Source organism: Poromitra crassiceps (assembly GCF_964638095.1).
Source record: "Poromitra crassiceps genome assembly, chromosome: 5".
Taxonomy (NCBI): Eukaryota; Metazoa; Chordata; class Actinopteri; order Beryciformes; family Melamphaidae; genus Poromitra; species Poromitra crassiceps.
Genome location: NC_139642.1, coordinates 46598779 through 46615026, shown reverse-complemented (window position 1 = coordinate 46615026; position 16248 = coordinate 46598779). Strand labels below are relative to the sequence as shown.

General features: G+C 44.6%; 1 protein-coding gene across 1 annotated transcript in view; it reads left to right on the top strand.

Moving 5' to 3' along the window:
* zbtb16b (zinc finger and BTB domain containing 16b) overlaps positions 1–14229 on the top strand; it is a gene marked incomplete at its 3' end in the record, with an annotated part of 21934 nt that extends 7705 nt beyond the window's left edge. The window contains exons 4-7 of the mRNA XM_083637469.1: positions 1940–2026; positions 9646–9816; positions 13372–13539; positions 14000–14229. Coding sequence (XP_083493595.1) covers positions 1940–2026; positions 9646–9816; positions 13372–13539; positions 14000–14229 — 656 coding nt within the window. The remainder of the gene's footprint in view (positions 1–1939; positions 2027–9645; positions 9817–13371; positions 13540–13999) is intronic.
* Between the last annotated feature and the right edge of the window lie 2019 nt (positions 14230–16248).

Here is a 16248-nt window from a genome sequence, read left to right as displayed (position 1 = left end):
TCACAGCGAGATCTTAACGACACCTTTCTCCTCATTAGAATTTTTTGCATGAGTGCACGCACTCGCCCCATCATGCCGACGTCTCAGCCCCGTAATGCTCCCACACACACAAAAAAAGTGCTGGATCTTGTGTGTCTCTCTGTCGCTGTGTTTCAGCGTAGCAGCCTCAGATCCCCGCCGGTTGCTAAGGAGCGAGTGCTCCGCGGCTCCTAATGGGCTGATTTGGTATTCAGCTCGATGCCGGCTCTTATTTTGGTATGCCAGACAAAGTGTTTTGATGGAGGACGATTGCAGCCGCGTCTGGAGACAGTTTGATGGTTTATGGATGAGAGCACACTCCGTGCCTTTGACTGCACAAGACAATGCACTATGTTCTCTTCCTCCGTTATCAGACAATCTCACACAACACAACACAACACACTGGACGGCGTCGCACAACATCAGCATCTACAACACTGCTGTATGTGGAGTCACTATATAACACTAGTCTCTCTCCCCCAAGTTTGTTTTTCTCGCCATGTCACAAAAAGCACCATTCCAAAACGGTAACATTCTGTTTTGCCAAAAAAAAGCTTGTTTTTTAGAAGTGATCGGGCCTTTTTTTTTGGTGTTATTTGTATGCAGCATTGGGAGCAGCGGCGCAGCATCTGTCTACAGAGGTATCGTGAGAGTTGAAAGAGGACCACATTTAGGCTGTGGCGCTCAGAGCTCCCAAAGCTTGTGGGTGTTTTAATGACTCATTTTAACTTCGTTTAAAGCCAGCTGAGCAGAAAATAGATCAGTGAATGAGCCCTGGGCCAGTATGGATCTGTGACCGATTTACATCTCTGTGAGAGCCAACCCACATCCAAACAGCTGTGTGTGTATGTCAGTGTGTGTATGTCAGTGTGTGTGTGTGTCTCTGTGTGTGTGTCTCAGTGTGCCTGCGTCTCAGTGTGCGTGTCTGTCTGTGCAGGTGCGAGTGCAAAACAAGGATTCGACATCTCTGCGGCGCGCGGTGTACATACTCGTGTCTTTTATATCCTCATCAGAATAGACAAGGGCACAGCAGAGGTGAACCAGGAGCTGCTAGTTACAATGTAGCGATGGGATTCGGCGGTGTTGACTCGTCTCAAGTGTTTTCTGATAGAGGGATGTGCCGCGGGCGGGAGAGAAGCGTCTGCTGGAGAGAGAACACCCAGTCCTTCCGTGGCCTCTCAGGCAGACAGTCTGCTTACTGTTCACAGACTGATAACAGGCCACGGTAAATAAAACGCTCCGGCTCTGTTCTGCTTTGTGAAGAGAAGAGGGGCCATTGCACGCTGTCTGCTGCTGCTTTTGTTTGGCCCGAGTTGTGTTTTGATGGCCGTTTCCTCTGCCCCATTGTCCTCCTGCGTGTCTGCGCTTCCTCGCGCAACACCTGAAAGCAAAAGAGTCTGACTACAACGAGAGGCTCTTTATGACTTCCAATCAGGCTGGGCGATATGGACCAAAAATCACATCTGGGTATTTTGAGGCTGAATTGCCAATAAGACAATTATATCTCAGGATTTTCGCCCAAGTGGGCTAAATGTTCAGTTGTAAGTGAAAGCCACATGTGAGATGTCACGAGCACTGCTAAAGCAGTCGGGTAAGTTCAGAAATGTACATCACTTTACTGTAATGCAGCCTTTAAAAGCAGGAAAAAACACCAGTTAGGATATTACGATATACAAAATCTAAGACGTCTAGGCTCATATCACGATATCGATATAATATCATTATACAGGTATCGCCCAGCCCTCCAAGTTCCAAAATAGGACGGCTTTGTTCATCTCTCTTTGTTTTTTGTATTCTAATAAAAAAAACAAAAAAAAAGTGAGAGTAATTTGCATAATTTGTCATCTCAAATACAGATGCTGGTTACATGTATTGTCTAATAAAGATACATTCTTATAATTATGATTCCCCCCCCTTCCAGCTCCTGCAGAAGCACTGGTGTGTGATCAGTGTGGAGCTACATTCTCCGCAGGGGATGCTCTGGAAGCCCACAGGCAAACACACACAGGTACTTTACACACACACACACACACACACACACACGCATGCATGCATGCACCCACGCATGCATGCACTCACTCACTCAGTCACTCACTCACTCACAGACACACACACACACACACACACTGTTCAACATGGCTCCCGGACAGCATACGTCGTGAGCTGTAGCGTAAGCTGTGACGCTGAGACTTTTGATCATGTGTATAAACTTGCTTGTCATGCTGGCTGGGTTAAACTGTTCCTGTCATGATACTCCATAATTTATCAACAGCGAGGTGGGGGGCACCTCTCACATATCACCCACTAATATCTCTTGGCATCCATAGCGAGTGCAAGCCATTTCACTGCAGCCTTGCCTTTACAGCGAGCGCCTTACAGCCTCACAGATAATATACTATCCTCACCTCCTGCTTGTGACGGCCATGGGATGCTTACACTCACCAGCCCCCCCAAACAACTAGGTGAACCCATTTTATTTTGCAGCAGTCTCATATGAAGAAGATGTTTGTATTACAGCCTCTTCTTGTATGGGACATGTTTGGCACTAGCTCTGGGGACGAGGACGGGTCCAAATATGTTTCTCTCGAGAGCTTTGTCCCTGGAAGTAATCTCCCAGCTGAGTAGCTGTGCAGAAATAGATCCATGGTCTGATAGTGCATGCTCAAACGCAGAGTGAAAACAAGAGACAAGAGGCGATTGGCGATTTGTCAGCAGGTCTCCGCTAAATCATTATTATCCTTTAAATCAGCTCTTCAAACTCACTTTCATAGACTTTTTATATTATTATTTTTCTTCTTAGTAGTAGTAGTATTATTAGAGTATTGCCACATTACCCTTTGTTAGAGAACATTTTATCAGACTCACACACTATAATTCAGTATTCCCCCCCTCTTAAATACATAATATTATACATAATATAACATTTAATATCACATCATATGTATCCTCATACACATACTGTACCGTCCTCAACATTCACACACATTTTAGTCTCAGGTCCTGTCCTCATCAGCAGGGAATACCAGCGTGTCGCCACACTCTCTGACGTTTTTATCCCACGCAATGTCATCTCTGTGCCACAACTTACTGTACTGTAACTATGTAACCTCTGTATCAACTTATCTATCATGATGTCAGCTCTCCGCATGCGTCATTGCACCTTATAAAACCATCTCTTTCTCTTGGAAGAAAATGTATTCCCGGCCCATTGTGCTAGTGGCCTTCTCTTCCTCTAATGAGACCTTAAATCATATTAAATATATTCAAGAAAGCCGAATCTCTGACTTAAGAAGTTTTACTTTAATTTATTCTGTATCACCCTTACTCTAGGAGGCAAAGGTAGCTACTATGTTTGCATAATAGAGCTCAACAGTCATGTGATGTGACAGTTCCGTGTGACGTCAGTGTTCCGAGTATTTCCCATAAAAATCCTTATCTAAAGATTTTTAAGCCAACCGGTCTTCGAGAAAATCGTGAGCATAAAACATTTGATCCAGAGTTTAAAAAAACATAAAAAAAAAAAACAGGGGGAAAAGTGCTGGGTACAAGACTGTGTACATATTAAGAGTGAAGAAACTACTCATCCCATAATCGAGCTCCACCAATCAAAGACATCGATATTACATTGTCGAATTGTGGGTAGTGTAGTACTTCTCCATGACATCGAATAAAAAAAGTTTTAAAATAAACAAGACTGACTGACATCACCGGTGGGAGACACATTTGCTTGTAATTTTTACTTTAGTCTTCTTAATTGAATATTTGTAGCCTACTGTCTATTTATGACTTTGGGTCTAGTGTTGTTTATGTGCCCTGTGTTTTATGTGTGCTAAATGTATGCATAACCAAATACCCCACTGGGGACAAATAAAGTTATTGATTGATTGATTACCCAGAAGTCAGTAAGTCTTAACAGCAGCACCAGTGACTCCCAGATTTCAATCCACTCCAACCCAGCGAGCTGTTTTTGTGGCAGACAGAACATATGCCTGACAGTGTCTGAATCCACACCTTTTTTGCTACTGTCAGAGAAAGGTGATAACCCTCTCAGGAGCATTGGCATGTAACTGTAACTCCAGGTGGCACACACAGTATCAATAGTTAATGGCTGTGGACATGGAGGGGTGTTAACGATGCCCAGCAGTCTCTACCCTCATCTCCCCAAGTTGTAAACATCCAGAGCTCAGTTTCAGCCTGGCAGTGTATCCAGTGCAGGGTACAGGAGGGCATTACTCTCTTATTTTGTCATGATCTCAGCCTAGTCTAGTGTGACGCATGACCCTTTTTACTGACGCGTACTACAGCCTACACTGAAATGAGCTGCGGGTCATCTAATCGCTTGTGTGATAGATATAGATATAGGGCGGATTAAGATACTGCTCGCAGCTCCATGTAAAAATGTAGTATATTTAATAAACCGCAGCTATTTTTTTTATTTTATTTTTTACTTTTCCTGAAACACATGGGATCTCACATAGGATCTCTCCATGCTCGAGTGCCGACGGCGATACCGTGCAACATAACCAGTGATCCAAATGAGTTTCCTCTTGGCAGATTAACACTTGTCAGACCTCAGCAGCTGCAACGTTGTCGTCCACCTCCTCTGGAGGGAAAATAACACTGCTTCAGGCAGACCTTTCTCTGGAGCAATTTGGCAGCATTGGCTGCGAGGCTAGTTTACAGTGAAAGTCTCTTTAGCCATTTTGATATGTCAGAGGTGAATGGCCGTGGGTTGCTGAAGTTTGAGATCAAAGGGAGGAGGGGGTTTGGGGGGGCGGGGGGACATGTGGGAAGGGAAGGGGGTGGGGGTGTTGGGGGCTTCCTGCGGGCAAGTGGATTGCTGCTGGCATTGGATGCCAGGACTCTGAGAGGAAAACAACATCATGTGCTGCTGTTTACTTCTCACTACAGCACACACACACACACACACACACACACACACACACACACACACACACACACACACACACACTGTCATCGTCTCCTCTGACCTACTTGTCAGTGCCCAAAATAAAAGAATGGATCTGTCTCCGAATTGCTCTCACAACAAAGGGGTTTGTTTCATCAGAACAAGTCGAGGCTCTGGGGTACGAGGCTTTTAACTATCATCTTACTTAAAAGAGTTTTGGAAAAGCCAAGACTGTAGCTAATCTACTGACGCATTGGAAATCGACTGGACGTGCTGCCGACCACGCCGGCCGGCTCACCATTTCGCCACCTTGCCTTCAAGGCAAAGGCCATAAAGGAGTGCTGTCTGTCTCTGTGTGCTTACAGCAGCTGCAATGTTTCCACGCACCTTCTGTCCCAGTCCTAATTCAACAGTGCTGTAGTCCATCCAGATACAGCATAGGTTACTGTTAATACCCGCTTATATTTCACACAGACCTTCAACTGAATCGAACTATGTTGGCCACTGTGCCCCCAGTGGTTGTTTGCGCTGGCTGAGCGGGCGCCCTGAGATGCCCTGTTATTTCATGCAGAGTGAAGTACAGTGTATTGGGAAAATATGTTAAACATCACGGCGGTCTGAGACGGGGAGCAGAGTGTGACCTCAATGAACTGGTCCATGGAATGGTGGTTAAACAGGAGCAACGTATCTCTTGTTGCATTAATTATTGAGTCGGTTGTTCCTCACTCGGGTAGATTAGCAGTCTACTGACGAGTGCCTGGGGTCGTTTAAGGTACCGTGGTGTTGCATGTGTGTGTGTGTGTGTGTGTGTGTGTGTGTGTGTGTGTGTGTGTATGTGTGTGGTTCTATAGTACCATCACATCTACACAGGGAGCAGTCTGGGTAAACGCATAGCATGAGCGCACCGGGTCATATGAGGTCTAGCGGATAATGTAGCCTCCGTGACTGCGTATGTTTAACTGGGTCATATCAGTGACCGTGAGAGCGTTGTATACGCCACACTGTGCCGCAGGACGTCACTTAGGGTGCCTTCACAGTGAATTGTGTCTTGCCATGTTGAGCGTGCACAACTTGGCCCATTGATGCGATATGAAGTGTGATATCGGTTTGAAACTACTTGCTCTATTGATAGTGGCAGGGGATTTGAGTTGAAACAGCCACTCACAATTTACCAAAACAAATGCCTGATGGTTGCCTCTCAGATGATGAGATCTACTTATTCTACAAACATTCATTAAAAAAAAAGATTCATTCTTCCTTTGTAAAATAGCAGAAAGAATTAGATGTGTCATTTTCATGTTTAAGAGGCATTTTCACAAACCAATCAATGCAATTGATAGAGGTAGGAACGGGACACTAATGCTAAAGTAAACCTAGTGTATAATATGAACACACACAGTAGAATTTATAGCAGATTTGCAGTCGTCATTGAATGCAATCTCTTGTTCAATTTGCAGTGGGTTTTACTCCCAGATTCTCAGGGTGGGAAAACTTTTGTTTGCCGTTTGAAAAGAAACAGGCTGCGCTTATTTGTGAATGAAGGGATTAGCTTGAACACTTCACCCCGACAAGGACCATGATCCTATCTGGTTGCCTAGACACATGGTTTTGTTCCTTAGGCAGCGTGAGAGCCGGGCCGGCTCCCACCTCAGTGGGACTGAATGAGTGGCAGATGTATGAAGGCAAACTGTGCGTAATCACATGACCATAATGACATGTCTTCTGGCTGTGTAGATATGCTGAAATAGCACAACTACCTGATGAACTCCTCTTGATTTAATAGCCTTGGGTAGAGCTTTACATCGCACGGTGCATCTCAATCATGCAGATACACACGTGAAATCTGCATATTCTGTGCTTAGTAAGAGAAAGTTAAATCATCATTCCCACTGGAAAACCGGCTCCTTCCCACAAGACACAATGCTCAGTCAACTCTCCGGGCCTTTGAGGAATACCATTGATTACATGGTATTTACCCCATTGAGGGCCAAGGGTCAGGGGGTCATCCTGTGCCTTAAGAGCAAATCCCAGGCCCATTGTCTGGTTAAGGGTGAGAAAGAGGGACCAATGACAGCCAACTTTAGGGCCGAGTCTCTCACACACAGAGAAAGCCGCTCTGCTCTTGGGACCAAAGCCTACTGGAAAACACTGCAGCAGCAAATCCTTTTTGTTGGAAGAGTTAACAGGGTGCACTGAAGCAGGAAGTGAATGAAATGCCACCACTAACACATACAAACAGTCACTTCCTCGCCTCCCAATGTTTTGTTTACACTTTAGGATATTGTTTTCTGTTTTATTTTCAGCATTGCTTGAGCGGAGTAAATCCAAACTGCTGCCGGGATGTTGTCGCCGGATATGTCAGCCGGAGATCAAGAGTATAGGATTGCTGTGACAGAATATGTTGTGACATTTCTTTCTTAAGGTGTATTCCTGCACTCCTCATGACAGTAGAATGCAAATATATCAGCGAGTGTTTGCAAGTGTCAGGGAGCAGGGATGCTTAGTTTACACCCACAAAGAAATAAACTAGACAGTTTAAGTTGTGTTTAGCAGACAGAATGAAGTATGCAGGCTGCATTGGAACAAGCTATTAAAATATATGATGGTTAATAAAGAGACTGTGGAGAGAGGATAATTAAAATAGCTTTGAAATGTCTACAGAGGGTGGATACTGTGTTATTCAGTTAGTTGAGGGCTCTGCTCTGCCTCCAGCTACGGAACACTTTGAAGCGCAGAGCTCTCCCCCTGCTGGCCACAGCAAATATTGCGATTGAATTGGCCTACCCGACACTTGCAGAGAATGCATTTTGTGCTCTTTAAATGTCTTTAGCCATTTCTTTTAGATAGATCATTATCCGGACTTCACTGCTGCCCAGTGCCCAGTGCATGGGGATTAGTTATGTACGACTCCGAGACAGAAAGTGAAGCTGGTCAGACAGTGAAAGGCTTCTGTATGGTCAGTGGATAAGGGCAATGGGGAGGGTACGGAGGCGTAGAGGAGGGAGGGTCTTTTGTCTACTACTAAAATATTGTGATGGGTGGGTGAGAATGGACGGTGGTCATTAGGGACAGCATAGAGACAGGGATTGTAGGAGTTGCATGAGGAGCCTATGACTAATGGGCTTGGTCAATGAGGGACTGGACCTCATTGTGTGTCCTTTGTGTCAACGGCCACAGGCTAAAGGCTCTGAACAGGTGCAGTTCATTCCAGCGGATCGCCTCCCCGCAGGACTGTGGAGAGCGGGGAATCTCTTTCATCCTGTCCTCTTTCTGTTAATCATTACGAATGATCAGTTCTATTAGTGGCTTTTTTTTGGGGGGGGGGGGGGGGGGGTTCAAAACATCCACATAGCGAGCATTTCGACGAGGTTAAAAAGAAAAGCATAATTATTTCAGAAAGCAGCCTCATAAAAGAAAAGGCGTCAAATTGTGCTCATCCATGAAATCCATAAAAAAGCTTTTTGCTTTGTTTTAGCAAATTGTGACATGTGGGTGAGACAATACACACCGAGTGTTTTCGATTCATCCCTGAATGAATGTGAATGTGTTTGCTTTGTTTTGTCCCTCTACTTTCAAACGAGCTTGTCTGTTAACTTGATTGAACCGAAAGCAAGTGTCTGACACTCTTCCTTCTTAGTATGAGTGTGCTGTATCCCTTTCCCTGCGTTAATTCCAATTTAATTGCCAGTTGCCTCAAGGCACTTCAATAACAGTAACAAATGATTTGATTTAGTGGACCTCATCAGACTGCATTTTAAATGCGACACAGCAACCCCACTTGAATTCCAATGAAGTGTTGGCACAGCCCTCTGTTTACTAATGATCCCTCTGCTGGAGATGTCTGATTGAATCTGAGTCAGGAGCAATGGGACCTGCTAGCATTGTAAATGATCTGCAACCTGAGCAGACAGAGAAATAAGGACCTCATAATCTCACTTTAAAGCCTCGCTCTCCAGGACATGCACATTATTTGCAGTGCGGCTGATTACCACACATATGAATTTGCATGAGTGCGAGAGAGGGGTGCCAGATTGGTGTGAAGAGAGCTGGCATACACACCCTGTGTAGATCAAGGCGTTGACTGTATGACAGCCGATGGATCTTCTTCACGCGGCCATTCTGACTTAAACTACCCCGCCTGCGACTCCCTATCTGTATTCCTCTCCACACTCCGTGCAACAGGAAAGCAGCCCCAAAGTGATGCCAGGTCACACACAGGATTAAACTGGATTGTGTTTTTTCCTGCAGTCCATGCCTTTAATGGCTTGATATCACTACTTAACATTCTGCACAGAGCGCATAGTGTAGGCATCGTTTAGGGTGGAGCTACTATCAGCCGCGCTTTGAGCAAAGAGACAGAGGACTTCACAGGCTGGTGCCGACTCCTGATGGGGAATGAAGAGAATAATTACACATCTAACGCAGCGGGGAGAAGCCATCGATTGTGCGATCGGCATGCTGTGCATTGTGTTGGAACTTCTTAAACGAAAACAATGACTTTCAGGGTTTAGAATGGAGTGTATATAAAGATCTCCGGTTGAGAGCGCCTGTGGGCTTTTAGGGGAGTTAGCTTAGGTAGAGGCACTTGCTCTCTGAGAGAAGCGTTTCCCTCAGAGGACTCACACAAAGTTGAAGTGACCCAGTTTCCCCACTTAAGCCGCTGTCTGTGGATGGTCCTGAAATAACCGTGCCTCGTCTGTGTCTTGTGCGTCCTCCAGGGACTGACATGGCGGTGTTCTGTCTGCTGTGTGCAAAGCGCTTCCAGACACAGAAGGCCCTGCAGCAGCACATGGAGGTCCACGCAGGCATGCACAGCTACATCTGCAGCCACTGTGAGCGGCCCTTCCCCAGCCACACCACACTCAAAAGACACCTGCGCTCTCACTCGGGTAAGAGGTAGACCATCCTCATTCTCATCATCATTGTCTGTGTGTTCTTTGATTTGGGGTTGCAAGAAGAAGGAAAAATCCGGACAGTGACTGATATATTTGAGTTTAGGACCACCCTGACTGCATACTCAAAATCAAGCATTTATACTGGATCATGTAGGACAATTTCAAAGTTAAAGTCCCACATTTGTACCTTGAAATGTCTTCCTTTCTGAAAACGGAGGTGCTGCAATTTGACATATTGCTCCATAAGTTCTGACAGTGACTGATGACTGACAATGACTGTTGTATTCAGGATAACCCTGACTACACACTAACCAAAAATCAAGCATTTTATTGTATCATTTTAGAGAATTTCAAAGTTAAAGGTGCACATTTTTACATTTAAATTACTTTAAGTCTGAAACTCGGGGTGCTTTAAAAACACATTGCTCCATAACTTCAGTCTTTACACAGCCTGTTGCTTGCTGTCATGCCTCATCATCCCCAAAGGCTCATTCTGAGCCAGGAAAAACCCTAATAGCAGTGTTAAATAGTGTTAAAAGCATGCATAATTACAAAAAAGACAAATAAGGCCTATATATGAGGTATTTTCCTTGTTCCAGTTACTGGCTTTAAGATTTTAGTTCATCTGCATGCATGCTCCTCCACCCTCTCTTTTCCTTCTCTATCAAATGACTCACCTCTCTGATGACATCATTGGACTGTTGGACTGGCCGCTGCATATTTTCGGCAATTTCATCCTGTTTATATTTTGGATTCATAGACAGCCTTCGGCCTTCTGCAATTCACGGCTGTCAGTTCTAGTGTGGTTCCGCCAAAATGATAGAGGAGACCCAAATAAATATTGAAGGAAAAGCAAATGGAAATGACTTGTCTGTGTGTTCTACCGAGGGCGAGTCTCCGTGCCGCAGGAGACAGGGAGAGATATTTACTGAAAAGATGTCCTTACTTCTTTTACCTTAAATAACACTCCCAGCTGTCAGGACGGCTTGATGTCTAGACGGGAGAAATACATAATTGATGTGAAGAGACAGAAGTGCGGGGGGGTTTTGGCCATGGTCACGTAGCTTGTTTGTGTGCCGTTCTGCTTGGAAGTAACATTTTGTAAATGTCATCTGCTCCACAGTGGGCTGGGGGGATTGGGGAGAATCAGTCTGTAATGAGGAGAGCAGTGTATCCTGCGACTTGGCTGTTGCTGTGGACACTGAGATAATGAGGCACATAGGTCATTGGAGATGAGTCGAAGCCTCAGCCGAGGAGACAAATAGATTAACTACAGTATAGCGAGCAGTGCAGCTTTTATTAGCCAATAACAAGCAGCCAAGAGAAGTCACATGTCATAACATTAGCAACGTCTGCAAGCACATTACTGTATTCCCCCGCCCGCATGCGCCTATGCAGCTACATATGCACTATACATGTCACACCTGACCTGTGCAGCTACATATGCACTACACATGTCACACCTGACTTGTGCAGCTACATATGCACTATACATGTCACACCAGACCTGTGCAGCTACATATGCACTATACATGTCACACCTGACCTGTGCAGCTACATATGCACTATACATGTCACACCTGACCTATGCAGCTACATATGCACTATACATGTCACACCTGACCTGTGCAGCTACATATGCACTACACATGTCACACCTGACCTGTGCAGCTACATATGCACTATACATGCCACACCAGACCTGTGCAGCTACATATGCACTATACATGTCACACCTGACCTGTGCAGGTACATATGCACTATACATGTCACACCTGACCTGTGCAGCTATTATGCACTATACATGTCACACCTGACCTGTGCAGCTACATACTATACATGTCACACCTGACCTGTGCAGCTACATATGCACTACACATGTCACACCTGACCTGTGCAGCTATTATGCACTATACATGTCACACCTGACCTGTGTAGCTATTATGCACTATACATGTCACACCTGACCTGTGCAGCTATTATGCACTATACACGTCACACCTGACCTGTGCAGCTACATATGCACTATACATGTCACACCTGACCTGTGCAGATACATATGCACTATACATGTCACACCTGACCTGTGCAGCTACATATGCACTATACATGTCACACCTGACCTGTGCAGCTATTATGCACTATACATGTCACACCTGACCTGTGCAGCTACATATGCACTATACATGTCACACCTGACCTGTGCAGCTACATATGCACTATACATGTCACACCTGACCTGTGCAGCTACATATGCACTATACATGTCACACCTGACCTGTGCAGCTACATATGCACTATACATGTCACACCTGACCTGTGCAGCTATTGTGCACTATACATGTCACACCTGACCTGTGTAGCTATTATGCACTATACACCTCACACCTGACCTGTGCAGCTACATATGCACTATACATGTCACACCTGACCTGTGCAGCTACATATGCACTATACATGTCACACCTGACCTGTGCAGATATTATGCACTATACATGTCACATCTGACCTGTGCAGCTACATATGCACTATACATGTCACACCTGACCTGTGCAGCAGCTACATATGCACTATACATGTCACACCTGACCTGTGTAGCTATTATGCACTATACATGTCACACCTGACCTGTGCAGCTACATATGTACTATACATGTCACACCTGACCTGTGCAGCTACATATGCACTATACATGTCACACCTGACCTGTGTAGCTACATATGCACTATACATGTCACACCTGACCTGTGCAGCTACATATGCACTATACATGTCACACCTGACCTGTGCAGCTACATATACACTATACATGTCACACCTGACCTGTGTAGCTATTATGCACTATACACGTCACACCTGACCTGTGCCGCTACATATGCACTATACATGTCACACCTGACCTGTGCAGCTATTATGCACTATACATGTCACACCTGACCTGTGCAGCTACATTGGCACTATACATGTCACACCTGACCTGTGCAGCTACATATGCACTACATGTCACACCAATGATAAAGATACCCTTTTATGCTGGTGCTGATAATTGGCTGCCTGGAAGCAGGCTGCAGCGGTGCAGGCATTTGTTGTGATGTGGCTGTGTTTTCAGGCGACCACCGGTTTGAGTGTGAATTCTGCTGTGTTTTCAGGCGACCACCGGTTTGAGTGTGAATTCTGCTGTGTTTTCAGGCGACCACCCGTTTGAGTGTGAATTCTGCTGTGTTTTCAGGCGACCACCCGTTTGAGTCTGAATTCTGCTGTGTTTTCAGGCGACCACCGGTTTGAGTGTGAATTCTGCTGTGTTTTCAGGCGACCACCCGTTTGAGTGTGAATTCTGCTGTGTTTTCAGGCGACCACCGGTTTGAGTGTGAATTCTGCTGTGTTTTCAGGCGACCACCGGTTTGAGTTTGAATTCTGCTGTGTTTTCAGGCGACCACCGGTTTGAGTTTGAATTCTGCTGTGTTTTCAGGCGACCACCCGTTTGAGTCTGAATTCTGCTGTGTTTTCAGGCGACCACCGGTTTGAGTTTGAATTCTGCTGTGTTTTCAGGCGACCACCCGTTTGAGTGTGAATTCTGCGGGAGCTGCTTCAGAGACGACGGCACGCTGAGGGGCCACAAACGCATCCACACAGGAGAGAAGCCTTATGAGTGCAACGGCTGTGGGAAGAGGTTCAGCCTCAAGCACCAGCTAGAGACACACTACCGGGTTCATACAGGTCAGTACAGCACACAGTGGGTTTTCAGGCCGATGTTCATCTATTTGAGCTGCTGATATTCAACATCTTATAATTTATGCCCTGAAAATAACAAGTATTCAGTGTTTTCCCACAGAATGTTCTTCTTGTCAGTCTGGGGAAATAGCATTTAGATCATGAGACACAAAGCCAGACTTTTTTTAGCAGCTCTTTATGGCAGGGTGTAGGAGAAACTCACTTACTGCCTCTAAATGAAGAATGAACACTTACAAAAACCATTACTGAATTGAATTTTAAAAACATTAAAATGTGAAAACAATTGCACACACACACACACACACACACACACACACACACACACACACACACACACACAGACACACAGATCCCACACCACACAACAGCACTGGACTGAAATAGAAGATGATTCCCGTCTCTGCTCCGGGTTGACAAGGTGAATGTGTATTGTTGGATGTTTCAGGTGAGAAGCCGTTTGAGTGTAAGCTGTGTCACCAACGTTCCAGAGACTATTCTGCTATGATCAAGCACCTGCGCACGCACAACGGGGCGTCTCCGTACCAGTGCACCGTCTGCCAGGACTTCTGCCCCAGCCTGGCCGCCATGCAGAAGCACATAAAGAGCCACAAACCAGAGGATGTGCCCCCAGACTGGAGGATAGAAAAGACTTATCTTTATGTCTGTTACGTCTGAGCAGGACTCAGACCCAGTGTGCACACACAGCACACATTCTCTCTCTCTCTTTCACACACACACACACACACACACACACACACACACACACACACACACACACACAACACACAACACACACATTCTCTCTCACTCTCTCTCTCTCTCTCTGTCACACACACACACACACCCACAGCAAATGCACAAATACCTGAAAACACCCAAGCAGATGCAAACATACAGACACTTTCTCTCTCTCTTTCTCTCTCGCTCTCTCTCACGCACACACACACACACACACACACACACACACACACACACACTCATACCTTTTGATATGAGTTGTATCTTTAATGGATCCACTGTGGTTAAACTGGACACCATGATGGTTGCACCTGCTGACCCGTGTGTGCAGCAGCAGCTTTTTGAGCGATTGCTAAACTATCAAACAACCCGAGTCTTCTTCTATGATTGTGCAGAGTAGAGGCTTGATTGGTTGAACTTAGCAACATTTCCTCTCCTAACTTCCTGTGACTTATCAGTTTTCTGCTGTTGGGTTTATTTTGGAGTTGTTTCTTTTCTGCATGTTTTACTTGAATGGCTGCCATGTTTTGACCTCATAAGCTTGGTTCTCTTTAATTGCCTTGTCTTTTCTTGCGGTGGGTGATAGTATTTTGAGGTAGCTGGCTCACACAATTTGCATTTTCTTTTGCGATGTAATAGGTTTTTGCTATTTATATGTTGGGTTTTGTTACCAAATATGTGCTGATTTTCATCACCCAGTCTGTGTCTCTTGGGCTGATTGCTAGTGGAGCAAGCTCTACCTCCACACTTTTCACTTTTTGTTTTCAACCTACTGCAAATTCTCTTTGTCCATTCGTCAGTAGTTTATTTTTTATTTTCTAACACATACCTACATAAAATTTAATTTAAATGGTTAAATTGTATGTTAAAAGAAATGCTAAAGGCCTCAAAATGGCTTTTATGTGTAGTTTTTCTTATCATCGAGTATAGATAGATGTCTTATAAATCACAGAATCAAAACATGAAAACAAGACGATTTTTTTATTTTACAAAAACATGAAAAGAAAATTCTGACATTGAATCACTATAAGCAGGTTATTGTCAATTGTAGTGTAGCTGTAATGTACAAACTGTCATGGTATGTAATTCCTTTATGTGAGCCTAACACGGGCCGTATAGATTTAAACGTTGTATTTTTGTATTACAGTAATTTGCTATCTGTTTACATTTGGTATGATTTGAGATACATCTTAATGTGTGTGTTTTATAAGTCTCTGATTTGATTAAGATCCCTCCCTTGTGCCTCTTTTATAAATAGAGCATTGATGTGCTTGAGTACATGGGTTTGTGCTATTGGTAGTTGTTTCTGGGTGTTTGTTTATTGTTACTTAATTAAAGATAGACTGCCATGTAGATCCACTTGTCTGAACATTGCAACTGGAAGCAACATACTGTGATAGTGACTGATACTCTGATGCAAGTTCCAAGCAATTTTGATGTAAAAGTACACGCTTCTCTCAAATTGTTCCCTTCAAAGTGACAATGGACTGAGATCTCTGGATGAAAACAGTGTGTATAGCAAATCTTGGCACCTACGGGCATTACCAATGCCTTCTGAAGTAGCCAACAACACTCAGTGCCATGAAAACAAACATTCACTGTATTCTACATGAACATGCACTATAAATGGATTTCCTCGGTGGACCAAAAGAAATAGAGCACTTTTGTTTGAAAAGGGTTTTTCTTTGATCTTTCTATGTTGTGATAATGCAGATGTCCTTTTATTTGGTGTGTTCTAGAAGGATGTGATTAGCATTGTTTAGATTATGTCAATGTCTGTCTACCTCAGGACCAGATCAAAGCTCGACCTGGCATCCAATCAGGGTTGTTCTTCTTGCCATGTGTGCAGTAAAATCCCTCTTCATTACCGCTTTGTAACACAGTGTGTGAAAGTGTTTTCTCAGTGTGGATTCAGGCACAACAACTCTGTACGCGTCAGTGTTCTGTGGCATGGTG